Source organism: Vombatus ursinus, unplaced genomic scaffold (assembly GCF_900497805.2).
Source record: "Vombatus ursinus unplaced genomic scaffold, bare-nosed wombat genome assembly UNPS02014863.1, whole genome shotgun sequence".
Classification (NCBI taxonomy): domain Eukaryota; kingdom Metazoa; phylum Chordata; class Mammalia; order Diprotodontia; family Vombatidae; genus Vombatus; species Vombatus ursinus.
Genome location: NW_020954641.1, coordinates 10,716,707 through 10,739,472, shown reverse-complemented (window position 1 = coordinate 10,739,472; position 22,766 = coordinate 10,716,707). Strand labels below are relative to the sequence as shown.

The following is a 22,766-nucleotide window of genomic DNA, read 5'->3' as shown; positions in this document are numbered from 1 at the left end:
TGTGGTTGAGCACAGAAGGAAGAGGTAAGACTTTGTTAGTCGGTCTGTATGGATGCCTCCTGTGGTCAGAGACCTGTCCTGGATGCTGTGGGTAACTATTAATGGGGTGAGGGGGAAGGGAAGAGGGAAGAAAAAAAAAGAAATGTACATGATAACTTTATTATGTATTTTAAAGGAATAGCAAGCTGTACATAATAGATTTGCAGTTTCATATACAGTCTTTTTATTATATTGTTATGGAAATGCTCATTTTATTCCATAAATTAAAAATAAAATAAATATTTTTTTTAAAAAAGAAGACAATATCCCTCCTTACAGCCAAATAGGGGAAACAGTATACACACACACACACACACGCACGCACACACACGAGCGTGCACAACCATATACACTGTCTCGTATTCCAATAAATAATCATATAGTTACCCCAAAAGGACATGTGACCAACGAAAGATAAAAGAACAGCTTAAAAAAAATTGCAGAGAGAGACCTGGAATGCTTGGGGAATAGATTGTTTTAGTTAATTAGATTTAATGGCAAAGTCAGAATTGACCAAAGATGACTTTTTGTTGTAATCCTTGTTGAAAAAAAGGTTCTAATATGCACTGGTCTGGCTCTCCTGCCTTGACAAATGAAGTAGATTGAGCATCATCAGACTTTTCATGACTGGTGGTCTTGCACTACCTCTTGGTCATCATTCTGAAGATCAGTTTTCATTGTTTAGGTATAGGGAGATTGGGCTGAATATGAACTGAAGAAATTTGTGACTAAATGCCTAATAAGATATTGTTTTTAAAATTTGCCTCTTATAATAGAAGGCAGAAGTCAAGTCAAAAAGCACTGGCTATGTGCCAGGTAATGTACTAAGTGCTGAGGATACAGAGACAGGCAAAAACACTGTCCCTGCCTTCAGGTAGTTCATATTCTAATGGAAGAGACAACATGTAAAATCTATGGACATGCAAGATATGTACAGGGTAGGCTAGAGATAGTCTGGAGCAAAGGCACTAGCAGTGGAGAAAGGGGTGTGAGAATTAGGCTACCAATATTCATACTACATTTTAGCATTAAGTAAGTGTTGAGGGGATGAGTTGACAAACTTGTCCATCATGCTGTCCAGCATTTTCTGAATTTCAAAATGTATAGAGATGAAAAACTCTCTTACTTTAGGAAAACTAAGAAATTTCAGGACCTAAAAGCTGTTTAAATTCGATTATTGCCCCTGATGACAGATTCCAGAAGGTGAGACTAATCTTTTCTTTCCAAAAAGAAGAAATGGAAGCAAGGCATTAAGGCCAATAAAATGTAAGCTTCTTGGGGACAGGAATTATTTTCTGTTTTGTCTTTGTATCCCCAGCACCTAGAACAATAGACACTTAAAATTTCCTCATTGAATTAAATTGAGTGGAATTGCCTATGACTTCCTACCAATACTTTTGCCTTTTCCTTATAACATCCTGGGAATGTGACTAGACATGCTATAAATTTGGTGGTGCCTTCGGTAGGAACCATTGGGTTGGAAAATCTGCTTGCCTCATTATGAACAGACTGACAGCAGTGTTGCAAATATGAACAAGAGAATCAGAGAGAGGAGTAGCCAGGAGGGTGGTAGTATGTATTTTGCTAAGGAGAAAGGTTTGAGCCAGGAATGACCGCTATGCTAGATTAACCAGTTTTGCTTTACAATAATTCTCCAGCTATGTCCTATTAAGTGTAATGTTTTCTGTTATGTTGCAATTAGGCTAGAATGGTGGTGATTTATTTTGTTTGTGCGTCCCTGAAAAATGGGTTGTAGGAAACAACATAGTGTCATAGCTCCTAATTACTTAGACAAAGTTTTCTTGGCATGTATGGATGGGCCCAGATTCTGTTTATCTATTATTATTTGGAGTGGGCAGGATATTTATTTTCTTGATAAATATTAAAGTCCCGTGGGCTCTCCTGATTAAACCAGGAGACAGATGTTTGGTATGTGAGAGAAGGACATGGGAATCAATCAGATGTTCATTTTGCGGAGATTCAACTTGTGATTCGTCTTCTGAATGTAAACAAGAAGGAGAGGACATCAGTAAATCAATGTCAATTCCCATTGATGCAAAAATGATCCAATTCCCCCAGGATCTTACATATTCCATTGTGTCTATTTCCTAGACTAAATGAACTTAAGAACCTTGTTTGGCACTTCACTAGGTTGAGAGATCTTGTGAAGTTTTTGGAACCTTCAGTTTGGGGAGGAGTGCAGTCCTAAGGGTGTGATTTTCCTAGTCCTGAGTGTGAACACCTCTTGCTAGTGATGAGGCAATACCTAGGATTTTGGGATCACAGATTCAGAGCTGGAAGGGCCCTTAGAGGCTACATTTTACAAATGAGGAAACAGGCACATAGAAGTAAACAGTGTCACTGAGCTCGTGATTCTGTGAGACAGAAAACAGAGTTTTCCTGCTCCCAGGACCAGTGCCCTATCTTCTATGCACACTGTTCAGTCATGTTTACCTGGTAGTTATGTTGAGACTTTACCACTATGTCTTAGGCTAGATGTCATCTTTTGGACAGAGTCACAGATTCTTTTCCCCTCCGATTCTCAAGTTCTGACCTTTTCAATGGACAGACACTAATCTTCCTCTGTTCTGCCTTTTCTATAAGGAACTTCCACTGAGGGGCATGGAGTAATGTCCTCCCACAGTGTGAAGAGGGACGGGTCTTCATGGCCCTTATTTATAGAGGGAGTTCCCTCATCTGGAATCTCTCTTTATCAATGAAATCACAGGTTCTGTCCCTGTCCCTATCACTGTCTTATGCCTACTAATGTTAAATAGCCTGGAAGATGCAATTTTAGTGCAAATTTTAAATATTTAAGTTTAAATTAAGTTTAAATATTCCAAACTTACAAAACACATTATTGGAAAGTATAATTATTTGAATTTCTTTTGAACTTATTTAGTTTTATGAATTTTGAAGAATAATTTTTAAATGTTAATTTTAACAAGATGGGGCACCTCATCATTATGCATTGCCTATGAGAGTTTCTGAAAGATATTTTCTCAGGTCAGTGGATCAGTTGAGAAGAGCCTCTTACTTGGCTACCTTGATCACCTGATCTATCTCCATTAGACTTTTCTAGTCATGTTATGTCAAAACTGTCACATATATTAAAACCTTGTTCTCTGGATGATCTTTAGAATATGATTGTAACTGCAATTCTTTCCATCACTGAGCAGCTGTAGTTGATGAAAGTTTTTAAAAAGTTTCAAAATTGAGTAGAATTATATACAGCACAAATAGTAGTGGTAAATTTTAATTAGAAACATATAATTATTTTAAACATTTAAATAATTAAACTTTAAATTTTTTGGTAAATTTACTTTTTTTGTAAGTGTGTATACTTCTGAAGTTATTACAACTTAAAACTACACGAAGATTTTTGGGACTCCTTATATATATAGGCATGGTCTTCAATGTGATTTTATGACTTTATAACTAGATGATAAATTATATGGCCATAAACTATACCTTTTTTGAGTAGAAGGAAGAAGGTTTCATAGAGGTGGTAAGACTTGAACTGGACCTTGAAGGATGGAAAGGAGTGGAAAAAGAAAAATATTCCAGGCTGGCAAAATGCCATTTGTAAAGACAGGGAGTTGGGAGTGAAAATGGCACACTTGTGTAGACCATTGAAGGCATAGTTGTGAAGAGAGAAGGCATGTATTGAGGAGTAATAATAAATAAAATGGGATTAATAGAATTGGACCAGATTATGGAGAACCTTGAATGTCAAGCAGTGGAATTTTGATTTCATGTGGTATGAAACAAGGAACTATTGATGGTCTTTTGAATAGGGAAATAAAATGGTGAAAGATGAATTTTAAGAAAATTGATTTGGCAGCGATAGGCTGGATGCATTAGAGGGGAAGAGACTCCAGCCAGGGAGGCCATGTGGAATAGTACTTTGGTAATCTAGACAGCTGCAAAGAGGATAGTGGTGGGAATGGGGAAGAAGAGGTGAATACCAGTGACAATTCAAGGGAAATCTCCCAAGAGTAGCTTCTGGGATTGCAATTCTCTCAGTTCTTACTGGCTTGCCAGAAGGCCTGCCAGAGTGAGTTGACATATTTAGTTTAAAAGCTCAGGGGATTTATTTAAACTTGAGGGCAATTTGCTTTAAACTACATGTTACAGTGGTTTTCCTTTTCACTCTGTTCTTATGCATAGAGCGAGTAAATTTGGGTTTCTTCAGTGTTCCCCATTCTCCTTGTTCAGTCTGAAGCACATGACCCAATCACCTGGAGAGCAGATCGGGGAAGGGATTGTTTGTGGGTCAGTTTAATGACATTTAGGATGGACTCGTAGTGCTGAGGTTTGCTTAGCCACTGGAGGCTGCCTTTGTCCCTGTTTGGGGTAATAAGGTCTAAGAGGTAAACAGCAGATGTTTACCACCGCCTGCAATGGTTACACAAATATAAGCCCCAGGGTGGCGAAACTTGACCATGCCATGGGCTCCACTGTGTGTTTCCAGAATGTCCACAACATGTACTTGCTGTTATAAACGGATTGGGAGTAGTTGCTATTTTCATCCTTTTTCTTTGAAATGATCTGGCACTTGATTCTCTTCTCCTGTGCCTGGCACAGGTATACCTGGCATGTGAATTGCCACATATAAAGATACTTTTTCTAAAATGAAGGCTAAAATAGTCGTTCTCAGATTTGTTTCCTGATTCTGACATTTGTTTCAATCCTATTCAGTTCAATTCAAGTCAGTTCTACTTTTCAGTTCAATTAAATCTAACTAGAATTTTTAAAAAATTATATAATATTTAGTTTATTGAATAAAACAAGCATTTCCATAACATAGTATAATAAAATAGATGACTGTACATAAAACTGCAGATCTATTATGTACAACTTGCTATTCCTTTGACAAATTTTTCCCCCATTTGCCGTCTTTCATTAAGCAGCAGCTACTGTGTGCAAAGGGAGAGGCAGCCCAGTTGTGTACTAGATAGAATCTAATGAAATGAACAAAAAGCATTCATTAAATCCTTTCTATATGTCCAGCACTGTGCAAGGAACTGGGACTACAAATGCAAAATCAAGCCTGTGCCTGCTCTCAAGGAACGTAGATTTTAAGGGGTCAGGGCAGACAATCCAAGTGAGGAGTATATGGAGGAGAGGCAGCTATGGTCAGGGAAGTCATCAAGTGTCAGGCCCTTCCTTGGCAATAACAGTGCTGCTTGGTTGTAGACAAGGATAGAGCATCAGCTTCAAAGTCAGGAAGATCCAGATTCAAATTTTACCTCAGATACAGTGACTGTGTGATACTGAGGACAAATCAATTAACCTCTCAGTGCCCCCAGAAAATTCTCTGAGACTCTGAATTGCTGAATAGTTCCAAATCTGTACTGGTGCAGAGAGTTTCCTCATTGAGAGTACCCTATACCTACGAAATAATAGGTCTTTATGAAAACAAACAAACAAACAAACATTCAGTTTGCTGTGCTCAGTATTAGGGATACAAAAATGAAAAAAAAATGACCTAGTCTTTACCCTTCAAGAAGTTATGCTGGAGAATACAACATACATACAGGTAAATATGAAAAAAAGTAGGATGTGATGATATCAAAAAAGGAATCCAAACAAAATACACTAGTAGCAATAAGGATTTATTAAATATCTACTATGTGCAAGGCACTGCGCTAGGTTCTAGGGATACAAACACAAAAACAAAAAGACAGTCCTTGCTCTCCAGAAACTTACATTCTACTAAAAATAATAGTGGACAATTTATATGGCACATAAAACACATTTCCCATATATTTTTGAGGCTTTCCTAACAACCTGATGATGTAGATTCTCTAGGTATTGTGATATCCATTTTATGGATGAGGAAGCTAAGGCTCAAAGATTCTAAGGGACTTGCCCAGGGGTGGGAAACCTGCAGCCTCAAGGCCACATGTGGCCCTCTAGGTCCTCAGGTTCATACAGAAGTGAAGTTTGGATTCAATCCAAGGGCCACACTTGAGGACCTAGAGGGCCACATGTGGGAGGACCTAGAGGGGCCACATGAGGACTCAAGGCTGCTGGTTCCCCACCCCTGCACTTGTCTATGGTCATGTAGTTAGTAAGTGTCAGATGTGATTTGAACCCTGGTCTTCATGACTCCAGGTCCAAAACTCTGCTATGCTAGTGGTCTGGTAAAGTTGGGGCTGAGGCCCCTTGATGGGGTCATGGCCTGATACCAAGAAGTGGGTTTTTTGCAGTATAGAACAAAGGAAGACGGATCACATCCTTCTCCTCCCTGAGATAGCAAATCTATGGGGTTTATCTTCAACACAACCATACCCATCCTTGTTTCCCATTCTACTCTTTTCATCTGCTGTGCAAGCTCCTAATTTCCATCTGTTGTAAGCAGGTATTAGTCCCCCTTATAGCAGTTATGACCTGATTTATACCTGGGCATCCCCACTAGCAGCTTCAGGTACCACTAAAAAAAGTCCCCTCCCCCTCAGTATACTTACTGCTTGAGCCCCAGATCACCTTGTGGCTGTGCCCCTTGGTTGGATTCTGCATGCAGAATAGGGTGGATTGTGCACGCCAGGAGCCCAGCTTCTCCATTTTTCATTCTGGGTGGGAGAGTCAGGTTGCATAGGATAAGCAGGCATAGATGTGTTGCGATGTCCAGTGCAGATGTCATCACATTATCTTTGCCCCCAAACCCAGTCCTTTTCCAGACTTCTCTACTGATCTTAATGGCTCCACCACTCTGCTTGGCACTCAGGCTCACAATCTCACGGTCATCTTCGATTCCTCACTCACTGATATCCCACATATCTGATCAATTGCCATTGTCACTTTTCTTCCACATCTCTTACTTCTGTCTCCTCTCCACTCATGTGGCTACTACCTCTAACCCTGATCACCTCTTTTCTGGACTATTGCAATAACCTCCTAATTAGTCTTTCTGCTTTAAGTTTCTCCCCTTTCTAATCCGTGCTCCACATTGCTGCTAAAGTGAGTTTTCTAAAGCTCAGATCTGACAATGCCCATTGCCTAATCAATAAACCTGAATAGGCCCATGTTGACTGCAGGAGCAAGTGTTATTTCATCTTTACTGTATCCTTTTTAAAAATTTGTATTTTGTCATGTTAGTTTAAAAATATACAATTATTAGCACACAGTAGTACTTCTATATAATTTAAAAATAATATTTGCACATTAGGAGAATAAGCTTAAATTTTTTTAATTGATGGGTGCATGATAAAAGAAAAGGTAGGAGGCTGCTGCACTATGGAACACGCATTTCGGTGCCAGGTATGTGCAAGGCATGGAGACTGAAAGAATAATTATGAGCTGGCCACCCATATGGATCTTACAATCTACTGTAGATGTCATAACTGAATTATCTCAGAATTATGGTGTTTGTCAAAAGTGGAGCAGGGCTCTGAGAACTGTGGAAATTTTAGATTTGTGAGAAAGTTGGTCAGCCTAGAAAAGTGGCCCCCAGAGATTTTCTGTATTTTCTTTCCTCCCTTCCTTCCTGTTATTCCCACAGGGGGTGCTGAGCAATAGTGAAACTGATACATGACTCACAAAGAATTCAGTTTGTGATCTCTCAGCCCCTAGCGTATGTATATCAGGGATCTCTATATCCCAAGTCCGACGTGATCTCTTCTACTTCCTGTCTGAGTCAAAAGAATTGATATTGAGTATCTGGGCTCTGTTACTCAGTCTTCTTTCCAAGCCTCAGCTTTTTAATCTATAGAATGGGGATGATAACCTGTACCCACTGCTTTGTGTCACACTAATGGGGTAATGCCCATAAAGAACTATACCTGAACAGGAAATTATCATCACTTCTTTCTTTGGTTCTTTCTTTCTTTTAATTCTTTGGGGATTTCCTATTAGATACATGATATGTAACCTGTTAGCTTTTTTTTTTTTTGAAATAATGAGACATAAAAATGACTGTATTGTAACTGTTCATTTCCTGCCTTACAGGATCTTGGGAACAAAGACCTCAACAGGGATAAAATTTATTTGATTTGTCAAACTGTCAGAGTTGGCAGAATGGATCTCAAGGATACTAATTTAAAGAAATGTACTCAGGGATTAAGACGGCCATTTGGGGTGGCAGGTAACTGTGTACATATATCTAGAATGTTTAATCTACTTGGTTCTGTTAGTAAACTGTTGCTTTTCTCTTGATGTTCATTTTATGTGGCAGAATTTAATATATTCTTTCCTCTGTTTCTGCTAGGAATGCTTTAATTCCTAGATTTCTGATGACTAAATCAAAGTAACTGGTGACCTAGTCCCATTTTATGATGAATAATTGGATGCAGATGTCTAGAAATTGAGGGATGAGGGTAAACTGAAGTCTGAATAGTTATCTGCTCCTCTCTGGGGCTTAAGGGGAGGAGAGATGATTCTGGCAGTATGTAATTGTGAGGAACAAATCATTAAAAATAATGTCCTAGATAAGAGATCAAAGAAAAAATCTCATCACAGCTAAAGTCATGATGAAAATGGGTGTTAAGAAGATTAGCCTGGCTTGTTGGAATATCTGGAAAAAGAGATACTTCCAGATAATAGGATGAACTTTACATAATTTCCCAGGCTTTGTTTGAGCCAACAGTGGTAAAACTGTCTGATTCTTTAGTGATCTGACCTTGATTAGAAGACTGGATTATGGAAAGATTTGAGGGACCTGAACTCTGACCTTGGCTCTGCCATCAGCTCCCCGTATGACCTTGGGGAAGTTCAGAAATCCTTTAAACAATTGTTTCCTCATCTGAAAAAAAAATGAGGGAGCTGGGTGACTGGGTCATTCATAAGATGCTTGCCATTCCAACATTTTATGTTCCCTTCCTTAACTTACTTACTTCTGAGTAGTCAGCCCCTGAGATCATATTGTTCCACTTTCAGGAATGAGTTTCTTGTCCTCCTGAAAAGTCTGCAGCAACATGTTCAAAGCTTTTTCTTCCCCTGCTCCCTTTCCACTTTGGCTCTTGGCTCTACTCTCTAGGCAGGTACTTCTATTTGTTTCTACCTGTGGGACCACAAGCAATGTGCATAATAAAGCATTAGCCAGTTCCTGACCACGAAGTATATAAAAGCTGTCTTGTTAGGACAGAGCTTTGTCTTCATAATTTATGTCTTCTTTATTACTGATGCCTCCTGTTTGTTTTTCTCTGCTTTTGCAGAATTCCTGGTTCTCAGAAAACCACCAAGAATCAAGTGTTCTTTAGGATCTAACATTCAAAAAGGCATCCTGGTCTCTTGGGGCACATGCTTGGAAATTACCCTTATGGTTATCTGTCTGTCTAGCTACTAATTATTCTGATTCTTTCTCCTTGTACTTGCGCTGACTCAGACTTACCTGCTCAGTTACGATGCTCAACTTTGTCCTGACCCTGTTAAGTTTCCTTGTCCTTCAGTGAGGCTTGCTTCATTACACTGGTCCTGACTGCTTGTTCTATGGTCTTTCTCTTACTGCCTCCATCTTGGCACAATCTTAAACAGTGATATTTTTCTTGCCTTTCTAGTTATGGATATAACAGACATCATCAAGGGGAAAGCAGAAAGTGATGAAGAGAAGCAGCATTTCATCCCCTTTCACCCGTAAGAGAACTCAAGTTTATTATTTTTTTCTCTCTTAACAAAAATCAAACTACCACCCAACTTACTTCACCTCACTTACATGGCAGCAGGTTTCCTAGTTTAGCACAGCCCGTCCGTGACAGTGAGGCACCATGGTATAGTGGAATGTGTACTGGTCTTGGAGTCACTAGACCGACGTTCTAGTCTCAGTTCTGACATAGACTATCTGTATGACTTCAAGCAAGCCATTTAGCCTCTGGGTCTCAGTTTCCTCTGATGTCTGTTAACAGAAACTAATTAATGTTAACACATCAAAGCAAAGAATTAAACTAGACTAGAGAATCTCTGAGGTCTAAACTCTAAAAATCTTTGATTCTTAGGATGCTTGTTTAATGATGATACCGGGACCAACTATTGGAAACTGAGTATGACTCTGGTGTTGTGTGGGCATAAATTTGAAAAGGAGACCAAATCATCTTTTTCTGCTTGAGGAATACACAGTGGAAGAGTACTAGGATCGACTCAGCATGCAACGCCTTCATTTTACAATTGAGGAAACCAAAGCCCAGGAAAGAAGTGACTTGTCCAAGGTCACAGAGATACTGTCAGAATTGGGATTTGAACCCAAATCCTCATATTCTGGTGTTAGTGCTCTTGTCATTGTACCATGTTGCTTATACCATGGAGTAACCTTGGAGAAAGGTGCTCAGACAGTGGTAGTCAGCCTGGTGACTCTTATTAGGGTAGAGGCTTAACTGAATGACCGTAGAATAATCCTCTTACTGCCTCTATGATGTTGGGCAAGTCAGTTAACCACTCTGGGTCTCATTTTCCTCATATATAAAATATGAGAGCATTGAACTAGATGCTCTGTAAGGTCCCTTCTTGATCTCAATCTATGGTCTACCATCCATGTTTCCTGTTAGGACTTAAGATAGAGTAAGAGAAATCTTTGGAAGCTGCAAACCTTTAAGAATCTGAGAGCTCCTGCTCGTCAATCTTTCCTTAGAAAATGACTTTAAGTTATGACATCTGTGATCATGCCTCTTAGGGGCATGTTGCTTTGCAGAGGAGAGGAAAACAAACCGATTTCCTAATGGAGCCCAGCGTTGTGTCCCTGAGCTGGGTCTGAATGGCTAAATTTACCTTGCCATCATGGACCAAGGTTGTTTTTTTTTTTCTTCCTAAAGAGTATCTGACAAAGGGAATGAGGCATCACAGAGTTCCTCAGCTCCACTAGCCTGCTTCCCTGTGAGCATGAGTGTATCCATCTCTTTCCTCCTCCAGGGTAACAGCTGAAAATGATTTTCTGCACAGTCTCTTGGGTAAAGTTACGGCTTCCAAGGGAGACAGTGGAGGTCAAGGTAAGTAAGTGGTATTTATTTATTTGCTTAGAAATCTTCAGTGCCCCCAGTTGAAATTAGGAACCCTGAATAATTTAGTTTGCTCTCTCGACAGATTGCAGAGAGAAGGAGAGGAGATCTCACCTGCTCTCTCCAAGGGCACCAGAGAAAGCCTGCTTTCCAAATCCAGTGAATTTTTCTTTCGTCGGTCCTTGTCCTTCTAAATCTCTCTGCATCCTTTGAAACTGTTGACCACACCCTCCTGGATTTTCTTTGCTTCCTCAGCATCATAGAAACCACACTCCTGGTTCTCTTTATCCTTCTCTAACTGTCCCTTTGTTTTCTTTGCTGATTCATCTTCTTCTTCCTGATTTCTTAAAGTGGATATTCCCCAAGATTTTGCCCAGCATCTTTTTTTTTTTTAACTCTTCTGGCAGTCTTTCTCCCACAACCTCAAGTACCTCTTCTATATCTCACACCCTGACATCTAAGCTCCAGACCTATATCTTCATTTGCTTATAGGAACACTTTGCCTGGATATCTGATAAGCCCCTCAAATTTAATATTTCTAAAGCCAAGATTATCTTTTCTCCTCGACTAGTTTCTCTTAACAATGTTTCTGTTATTGATACCACTATACTCCCAGGCTCCTATATTGGAAACTTGGATATTATCTTAACTTTCTTCTCTTCCTTGCCTTTCATAACTTATTAGTTACCAAATCCTGCCAGTTCTGCCTCTGCAACATTTTCCCATCTCTCTCCTCTATTCCTGCGCCCTGAGGATAAGCTCTGAATTACTATATCACTTGCCTGGACTATTATAACCACTTCTCTACATGTCTCTCAATCTCCCCTTTCTTCCCTCTTTATGTCTTCCTTCATTGCTACAAACATAATTTTTCTTCTGAAAAGATGTATCTGGCCTTGTCACTCTTCTTTTAAAAAAAAATTTTTTTTTGCCTCAGGAATGAAATTTAAACTTCTCTGCCCCAACATTCAAGATCTTCTATCTTTCCATCAGTCTCAGCCTTTTCCCAACATCATATTATTCTACTCTAGGTCTTATACTCCAGGTTTTATACAAATTGAAATATGGTCTATCTCCCAAATACACCATATATTTCCCTATATTCCATATATCTCTGTGCCTTTGCCAATGCTCTTCCATATACCAGGAATGTCCTTCCTTTTCCTTTTCATCTGTTGAATTTCTATCTAAGTCAAATGATACCTATTCCATAAAGCTTTCCCAGTTAGTAGCAATGTTTTAGCCTTTTACTCCCCACTATCACTGTTTTTCTCTTCTCTTATGAACTGATCACATGTATTATTTTGTATTCTTTGTTCAGTTTTCTGGGTATGTGCCATATCCTCTACTGAAGTTTACTCTTAATGAACATAGGGATCATGTCTTATCTAAACTTTGTATCTTTCCCAGTGCCCAGGACAATGCTTTTATTAAGCCCACAGTAAGTAGTTAATAAGTATCTCTTCAATGAATGGAATTGACATTAGTTAGATAATGAGGATTTTTTTTTTCTATTGGCAATGTGCTCGATGTTTGTTCCCAATGACCAATTCCAGCAAGGGAGGTTGAAGGAAAAAGGGAAGAAGTGGTTCAGTTCAGAAAATAAAATAATTTACCCTAAATACAAAAGATTTTCACAAAGGATACTTTCCTTTAGGCCTCTGGGTGACAATGAAAATGCTGGTTGGAGACATCATTCAAATCCGGAAGGACTATCCCCACCTGGTAGACAGGACAACAGTTGTGGCCAGGAAGCTTGGTTTTCCTGAAATCATCATGCCTGGTAGGAGCTGACCTGGGAGAAATAGGAGATTCAAACTGTTTGCTTAATAGGGAGTCTCAGATTCTTTACTTTTTTTTTTGTTAGAAATTGCTTTTGCTTTCCATATTGCTATTGTTAGTTTAAATTTAATGAATCAAGGGGCATTTTCCCTATAGATTGGAGCTTCCCTATAAACTGAAACTATGTATCATAGATTATACAGGGACAAATGAAAGTAGAAGGTCACGTAGATTCCCTTCTGAAGAGATGCTTTGGCACATCTTATCAATCCTTAGTTATTTGTACTGATGGGTGGAGCATGGTTATTTCAAAGTGATGAGTCATCCTAAACAATTATCATTGATTTTAAAATGTCTTTCCACCTACATTGGAACATGAATATGGTCACCCTTTTGTTAATTCAATGCAATATGAAATATAATTCTGTAGATAGAACTCTGAAATTGCTATCTAGCAACCATAGCTTAAGCTCCGTTCCTGACCATCATTCCAAGTTGAGAATGACTAGCATGATCTTAAAGATTAATTCAAGCTTCCAGCCTAAGATGAATTACCCCTTCTCATATCTTTCCTAGAGCAGGGGAGGTACTTAACTGTCAATGTTTCAGATAATTAAATAACAGAAGTAATGAAATATGAAGGAAGCACTTAGAGTCAGGTCTGTGAATAAATGCAAAAGCAAGATTTGGGTCAGATAGTTGAGAGTTGATTTGGTCAGATCATTGAGAGTTGACTATTTGTGGGAAGGATTCATAACTCAAAAGCCCATCCATATACGAAAACCCCATGAAAAAAGTCATTGTACAACATAGCCTTATACGATCAGAGAGCTAGAGTGAAAAGGATCCCTCAAAGTCAATCTAGTCTAGTCATTCTTCGGATTAGGAAATTGAGACCCAAGGAAACTTAGTGACCTTAGAATCCTGGGTCTCAGTTTGGTTATACTGCAAATCAATTTATGTCCCTGCTACCCATGGATAAATAAAAGGTATCTCACTATAAACAGACTGTAATGTGGTTGTTATCCGTGTCCCCAAATATCTGTTATAATTAGATTGTCCTGTACTTGATATATTTTTGTTTACTATGAAAAAATTTATTTTCCTCTAGCACTCCCTAAGAATCCTTCTCTGGGTCCTGAGTCAGCATCTGCTTACTCTGGCATTCTGGATAAATGATAATTCACTTTGATCTTCTGTTTCCCTATCCAACACTGTGGGTTGCCCCATGGGATGCCCAGTTCTTATTGCTTAGCTAGTCAGAGAACTGAGGGAAGTTATTCCATTCTGCTCCCACTCAGTGAAAATCCCAATGATTTATGTTTGACTGGAGCTCCTAAGCTGATATTACATTTCTCGTCTTCCCTTTGCTTTCCCAGAAGGTGTCACTATAGGATGGAAATTAAGTTGTTTAACTTAGGAAGAAAAAGGAAAAAGAAAAACATAGATAATTTGTATATCTAGCTTTTCAAGACTGAGTCTCCATTGTGGCTGCTTCTTCCACGAACCCTCCTTTCCTCCTGTGCCAACTGCAATCCCATCTTCCAGTTAGGATAAGTGTGTGTTGCCCTAGCTCTTCTGACTAAAATCAGGAAGCAAGATAGATGGGAGTTCCCATCTTGTCTCTTAGCTCATCTTCTGCGCCAGCTGAAGTGAGTTGACTGCTCTCTTCCTGCTGCCTTTGACTCTGGTATCTAACTCTTGTCTTTCTGCCCCAGGGGATGTCAGGAACGACATCTACATCACCCTGTTACAAGGAGACTTTGACAAGTACAACAAGACGACGCAGAGAAACGTGGAAGTGATCATGTGTGTCTGTGCGGAGGATGGCAAAGTGCTGCCCGTAAGGGATTACTTCGTTCCCTTCTGTGACATAGGCAACTTCTGGGAGCCTCTGCTAGCAGAAAGCCTTTCCTCAAAATTCTGCCCTCTCTTACATTGGCTTTCTTTGTGTTGGTGCTGAACTACATGATCTGTATTTTTCATTACTCCAGGCCTGCCTCTGCTTTCCTGAGAAGTTACGTATGTGACATAATAGAATAGGAACTAGAGACTGGGACTTGAAGTCATGAAATCCTGGGTTTCAATCATGCCTCAGACTCTTGCTAGCTGTGTGATCCTGGGCAAGTCATTTAACCTCTCTGGTCCTTGGGTTCCTCATCTAAACTTCACAGGGTTATTATGAGGATCAAACGAGATAATGTATATAAAACATTTTGCAAACCTTAAAGCTCTACATCAATAGTTCCCAAATTTTTGGTCTCGATAAGTTTTTACATTATTGGGGACCCCAAAGATCTTTTATATGGTGATATCTATAAATATTTACTGTGTTAGAAATGAAAATAGATATGTAAAATATTTATTTATTTATTCATTTAAAATAATAACCCATTACTTATTAATATGAATAACATATTTTAATAAAAATAATTATTTTCCAAAACAAAGCAGTTAGGGAGAAAAGTGCCATATGTGTTTTACATATTTTTGAGAATTTCTTTATTTTCTGACTTAAGAGAATACAGCCGAATTCTCACATCTGCATTCAGTCTGTTGTAGTAAATTGTTTTGAAAATATATGAAGAAAATCCAGCCTCACACAGACATACAGTTAGAAAAGGGAGGAGTATTTTAATAGGCAAATAATATCTTAATCTTTTTATGAAAATAGTTTTGACCTTGAAGACCTCTCAGGGTCTTTGGGGACCTCCAGAGTTCTGTAAATTACACTTTGAGACCCAGTACTTTGCAGAAATGTAAGCTCTTTTAAGTATACATGGATAGATAGCTATCTGATATCTGTGATTTCATTGGTAGAGGGGAACTTCTAGTGAGAAAATGCCCTGGACCAATGTAGATCAACAGATTTTGTGCAACTTTTAATCTTATCGAGTTGCCTGGGGCATAAGAAGTAAAGTGACTTACCAAGGGTCATATAACCAGTAATGTGTGAGATACAGTACTTGAATCCAGGACTTCTTGAGTCTGAGACTGGCCCTCTCTCCTGCTACATCATGCTGCCTCTCGACACATATGTATATCTTTCCTTCTTTCTTACTTTTTTTTTCTTCCTGTTATCTTTTCTCTTTGGTCTTAATATACAAGTTAGCCCTTTCCAGTTAAAGAAAGAAGCTGTCATTGTCCTTGAAACCCATATTAATTTACTCAGTCATTGTCTGTGAGAAGATACAGAGAAGGAGAAATTAGAGGTCTGGAAAGAATGTGGTAACTTGGGATGTCCCCAAAACAGACGTTCCAATCCCTTTATGTAACCTGTCAAAGCTCAAGCAGAAAATCTGGTGAAAAGTCAATTCCTAATTTGGTCTCCAGGGGGCTAGTGTAGTGCACTTAAGAATGCACAGCACATAGCTATAAATATTTATACAGCATATGTCCTATACAATTTTCATCATATGTGTTTACATTTATTTGCTTATTTCTTCTTTAAGCTTTTCAGCATCTGTGTCCAGTGTGTGGGAGGGTTTTGCTTCTCCTCTTTCTCCTTTTGTGATTCTAAGTCGAAAATAAACTCAGCTATAAGCTGATGTTTAAGCCTAGATGAATATTCACCTATTGATGTAGCAAATGACCAAATAAAAAGCTAGGGGTGGGGGAGTGGGGAGTGTGGATCAGAAAGGGATCATGGGAAAAAACGAAGCGGTCCTGTAACACACTCTCAACTTTTGTCCTTCCCAGCTGTGTGACCTGTGGGGGGGATTCCATTAACTCCACTGCTTTGTTCTCAGTCTCTAAAAAGGGACCAAAAACCATTTCTCCCAAGTTTCTAGGAAGGCTGAATGATTTTTTTTCCCTCAAATTCATCCCCTAATCTTATATAGACTGCAGATATTAGGAGACAGACATTGAAGTGTCTGGCTCCTCCCTATTCTGTAGAATATCCAAGACCTTCCTTACAAAACCCAAATTAAGTGAGAAAGTATCACTTTGCTCACAGTCATATAAAGAAGGAGAAGAAAAAATTTTTTTAATTTTAAAGGAGAATTGCCTTTCAGGGAGTCCTCATTCCTTTTCTTTGAAGATATTTTATTCAGCTATCCATTAAAGAACTCTTGAACCTGCTTCATTTTAGAACATTGATATGGGTGCTTCTGATGTTTCTCAAGGACATATTAGAAGGAAAAGTTAGAAAACCAGGATTTGAGCTTCTTACATAGTCCCTGGCTCCAATGAATTATTTTTATTTAGAACTTCATAGATTTTGCCTGAATGGGCAGCCTTATTCTAGATGAAGATGTAAGTTAATTTTCAAAGTATTGAATCTGAATAGTACCTATTATAATGATGTGAGGAATGATTTTAGTTTCTAGTTTTATATTTTAGGGACATCATGGGGGAATTTAGCTAACTATTGAACATCACTATGGAAGCCTGTGTAAGGTCTTGTCTTATTTACAGAAATAAATACTGTTGCCTAATTAAGTGCCAGGCAGCACATGCAAACACCTCCTGTGAGAAAAGAACAGAGTCTTTTGAGAGAAGCCCCCTAGGATACACCAAGATCAGGACAGACTTGGCCTGATCTAGGTATATCCTGCCCTTTTGAAGACTGGGCCAAAGAGTCGTAATTATTCCTCTTTCACTTAGCAATGTCCTTGTCCTGCTTTTAATTCCTTTTGGTTTAGCTGAGGCTTCTTGAGGTGGGGTGGGGGGACAGAGAAAGGAGAGTTTGAATCAGGACTGATTGTCACACTGTTGGCAACCTGCAAGTCAGGAAGGGATGTAAAGTGGAGAGTGGGTAAATGCTAAGGGATAATAATAGGAGCTGACATTTATATAGGGCTGTAAAGTCTGCACTGCACTGTACATACCATATCTCATTTGATTCTCACAACAATTCTGTGAGATAGATACTATAGCTATCATTATCCCCATTTTGCAGATGAGAAAATGGAGGGTCAGTGACGTGCCAGTGGTCATGCTCTTAGTAATTGTCAGAGGACTCCAAGTCCAGTATTCTTTTCATTATATCATGCTGCCTTCACATAGGAGGACCTTAAGCGTGAAATTCTTGGATATCTGCACCAGAGAGTTCCTAAGTGGAGATATTATGATATCCTACACTCTAAGGACTCTTCTTTGGATAAATGTTGTATTTGCTGCTGGAAACAACTCCGTAACATTAATAGGCTAGTTATTAACCCCATTTTAAACATAGGATATACATATACCTCTCCTGGGCCACCACTCCCCTAAATATGTTATCTTCCTCTATTAGAATATAAGTTCCATGACAGCAGGGTCTATCTTTCCTATTTGTATCCTTAGTGCTTAGAACAATGCTTGGAACATAATAAGAGCTTATAAATGTGTTTTCTTTCATTCAAGTGACTTGCCCAAGGCTACTTTACAAGTTCTATACTGGGAATCAGCCATCTTAATTCCTTAATTAATTAATCAACTAACATTTTAAAATCCCTACTGTATGCCAGATGCTGAGAATACCAAGATGAAACAATTCCTTTCCTAAAGAAGACCACACACACACACACACACACACACACACACACACACACTTTTTGTTATTGTTCAGTCATTTCAGTTGTATCAGACTCTTTGGGATGCCATTTAGGGTTTTCTTGGCAAAGATACTGGAGTGGTTTGTCATTCCTTCTCCAGCTCATTTTACAGACGAGGAAACTGAGGCCAACAGGGTTAAGTGACTTGCCCAGAGTCACACAGCTAGTATCTGAGGCTGAATTTGAACTCAGGTCTTCATGACTCCAGGCCCAGTGCTCTGTCCACTGTACCACCTTGTTACCTCTATGCACATAATATGTGTATGTATACATATACATGCACTTCTATATACACATACATATATAAAATATTTTATAAACATGAACATATACACATGTGTGTATACACACATGTATATATAATGCATGTGTATATATACATAAGTCTATAAGGTATACATATATATACACATATGTATATGTATGTGTGTATATATATACACATATGTATATATAACTCTTTCTACCTATTATTTGTATGTGGAAATGTTCACATTTATTGGTCTTTGTAAAGTTCATAATAATTTTAAAAAAGATATTAAAATGAATATTTGGATATATATTAGAACTTTGTTTCTATCTTTCACTTCCTTGGACTGTATCTCCCAGAATGGGATCACTGGGTCAAAAAATTTTAACTCTTACATAATTCCAAATCATTATCCAATTCACAGCTCCATGAATAAAATTCTGATGACATAAAAAAGTAACATATTATAAATAATGATGATGACTTTAACAACCACAATATTAATTCTTTTATTCAACAAATATTTTAAAGTGTTTATTATGTGCAATGCAGTGCAATAACATTGAGGGAGATTTAGATAAACAATACTTGTTCCTTATCCTTGAAGTAACTTCCAATCTTTAAGTTTGGACTGGGCCTAGAAGGAAGGAAACTCTGAGTAAGAAACTCCCTTTGCCAATGCAGATAAGCCATTTGCCTTGAACTTACAGTCTTTGAGACTTGCCTGGGAGCACTGAGAGTTCAGCTGCCCTGCCCAGGATCAAAGAGGCTATAATCTCATTTGAAAGTAAGCTCCTTGAGGGAAGAGATCATTTTGGCCTTTTGGTGCATCCACAATTCCTGACTATAGTGAATACTTAATAAGTGCTCATTGATTGATTTATACTAAAAGCAATACAATGTTTATACAGATAAAATACATAGCCCCCGTACAAATATGCTCCCTCTTAACAAGGAAGGCCCAGGTATACTTGGCCAATGTCTCTGGCTTATTTTTCCTTCTCAGATAATTGAGAAACTTTGATAGCTAACATTCTTCCAAGGGAAGTCACCAGCTTCTGTTTCAAGAGCACAGGTTCATAAGACTGAAAACATGAACAGTTTGTCTTATTTACAATGTACTAGAAATAGGACTGGCATCTGAACTCATAAAACATAATTATATACTCTCCACCATCAGTAAATAACCTTCAAGAAAACTGTTTCATCTCTGTGACTTACAGAGGCTCTAGATAGGGTTCCAGTGGAAAGTGATTGGAGTTCCTCTAAATTGGCCCTCATGATGAAGCTTATATTCTACTGGGAGAGACAATGTGGGTGTTTATACACAAGGGACATACAAAGCAGATAGAAGATAACCTTAAAGAGGAACACATTGGTAGCTGATAGTACTTCATACAGAAGTGGTACTCTAGATACCTAGTGAAAAGATATGGGAGGTGGAATGATGTGTGTTAGAAATAGCACAAAGAGGGACAGCTAGGTGGCGCAGTGGATAGAGCTTTGGCCTTGGAGTCAGGAGGATCTGAGTTCAAATGCGGCCTCAGGCACATAATACTAACCCATTGCCTAACCAAAAAAAAAAAAAAAAAAAAGAAATAGCACAAAGGTCAGTATAGGTGGACCATAGCCATGTGCAGAGGGGCAGTGATGTATAACAAGGCTGGAATGGTAGGTGGGGTCAGACTGTGAAGAATGCTTACTTCCAAATGGGAGTTTGTGTTTGCTGTTAGGGATGATAGGGAGCCACTGGAGTTTGAGTAGGAGGTGCTGCCTCGGCCTTTTTAAAAGTGCCCTCAGAGATCACCACCTATTGTGGCACAGCTGTCCTTTATAGTGGCTTAGTCTGCATACTACTCTGCTTTTCTTTATCCTCTTTGGCATCTAAACATAAAGAAAATGCAGCAGTGAGAGAAACAGACACACACCTAGTCCTACTGTGCAGTGGGAGGCTGCTGCAAGTGTTATATACTATTTATGGGGAATTTGAAAGATATTCGGACAACCTGACTCTAGTTTCAGACTGACTTGTGCAGCCCTCAGTATCCCCATAAACCCAGGCTGGTCCTCAGTGGTATAATAAGCCACTTCAAAGTTTTCGGTTTTATCTTCAAAGCTCTGAGACCAAACAGAACCATCTCAGGCATGGGTTTAGGGATGGGTGTGGAGTGGGGAATAATGATCTTTCAAACCACAGGAAACTGAAAACTCTCACCAAGGTACGAGATGATCTTTTGAGACTCTTTGTATTCATCTGCAGGGATTTTACTTTGTCGATCAGTCTTTGTTCCAGAATCTGTAAGTCATGCTGAATTCCCTGACACTGCTAAAACTGTAAACCTATAAATATCACCCAATGTTTGGTTTAAGTCAGAGTCTGGGTTACTACAGAAGACATTCCTATAGTGCCTTACGCATTAGACTCCCTACAGGTCTTCAGGAATCAGTGAGAGGCAGCATAGTATGGGATTTGTAGCATGGTCCTTAAACTTTTGATCTAAGGATTCCTTTACACTCTTAAAAATTACTAGGACACCCCTCCCCCAAGCACTTTTGTTTATGTGGGTTATACCTATCAATGTTTACTATATTAGAGATTAAAACATCTTAATATACTTATGAAAATAGTTTAACCTCTAGGACCTCCTGAAATGGTCTCAGGGACCTCCACAGGTCCCATGATCACACTCTGAGAACCACTGGTGTAATGATTAGAGTTGTGACCCTGGAGTCAGAAAGATCTGGATTCAGATCCTGCCTCTGACACTTAGTAGCTATGTTACTATGGGCATATCACCAATACCTCTCTAAGCCTCAGTTAACTCATCTGCAAAATGAGGGAGTGGGCCTGGATTACTCCCTTCTGGTTCAAGACCTGTGCAACTATGATTTCTCTGGTGTGGACATTTCCTTCACAAACACAGGTCACAACTTCTCTGTTACATGATAAATGGCCTTCACGAGTTTCTGTGGCCTATCAGGTGATGGTCCTCTAGAAAGTTAGCCTGGCTGTTCCTTAAAAGATAGCAATGAAGGTTCTCACTGGGCCCACATTTAAAATTTGTACTTGGGTTCAGTGAAAGAGGAGGACTTTAGTGGACATTTTAAGATCTGACTCCTTTTTTATTAATTGCATTGGATTTGAAGTATCTTGAAAGTACATTTTTGTGTTTCAACATCTTATTAGGAATTTAAAAGCCCAGGACCTTTTCTTAATGTCCCCACCCATTGTGAAACTCTTTGAAAGTGAGTATCTTCTCTTGGTTTTTATTTCAAAAGGACTCTGGGTCCTGGCTGTCAGCCATGTTAGATTTGATTGTAGATAGAATCAATTAATTGATAGAGCACAAGACTTAGAGTCAGGAAGGCCTGGGTTTGATTCCTGTCTCAGACATTGACCTGCTGCATGGTCCTTGGAAAGTCTCTTGACCTATCCCAAGCTTTAGTTCACTCATCTATAAGATGGAGTTAACAATAACACTTCACATCACTATAGAAATATGGACTATTATTTTTTGAATTTTTTCTTCCTTGAAAGCCCAGGATGGAACCATGAATTCTCTTGAGACAAGCAAGCTTTTATTTCCCACAATTCATTTGGATTCAACAGATACTTAGTATATATACTAAATATATATGGTGCTCTGCTGTGATGGGCATGCCATACTGCCCCTCAGAGCCTCTCAGTCCTGAGCCAGTCACTTAACCCCTCACTTTCCCAGGTAATTCTGTACAGCTAGTTGTAGAGCAGATGCTGATCTGCATTAGTAGAGTTTCTATGGCAGTGAAATCGAAGTTCTGGTGAAAGAAAAAAAATATATATATATATACATACATATATATGTACTGTGTGTGTGTTTTTTACTGTTTTAGAATTTAGAACATCTTAGTATTTGGAATTAATAAAATAGCTAAATATTATAGTAAATTAGTAAAATAAAATAGAGATAGCATTATTAATATGTAGTAAGTTAATAAAATGCTATATATATATATATTTTCTCTTCATAGCTAGTACACCCCCCCCCCCCCGCCACACACACACCCCTCCCCTCCAGGCATTGCAGCAAGTGCTGCATTGGATAGAATACTGGACTTAAGAGTTAGGAAGACCTGGTTTCAAGTCTTCCTTCAGATACTTGCTAGGCAACTGTCACTTAACCCAATGTCAACTTCAGTATCTTCTTCTGCAAAATGAGGTTATTAATGGCTCCTATCTCACAGGGT

General features: G+C 38.8%; 1 protein-coding gene across 1 annotated transcript in view; it reads left to right on the top strand.

Annotated features, from left to right (window-relative positions):
• The window catches only part of DOCK2 (dedicator of cytokinesis 2), a 497,074-nt gene that overhangs the window by 51,005 nt on the left and 423,303 nt on the right, over positions 1 to 22,766 (top strand). Inside the window, exons 10-14 of the mRNA XM_027841714.1 lie at positions 7,993 to 8,128; positions 9,540 to 9,615; positions 10,882 to 10,958; positions 12,625 to 12,750; positions 14,468 to 14,592. Of these exons, the coding sequence (XP_027697515.1) occupies positions 7,993 to 8,128; positions 9,540 to 9,615; positions 10,882 to 10,958; positions 12,625 to 12,750; positions 14,468 to 14,592 (540 nt within the window). The remainder of the gene's footprint in view (positions 1 to 7,992; positions 8,129 to 9,539; positions 9,616 to 10,881; positions 10,959 to 12,624; positions 12,751 to 14,467; positions 14,593 to 22,766) is intronic.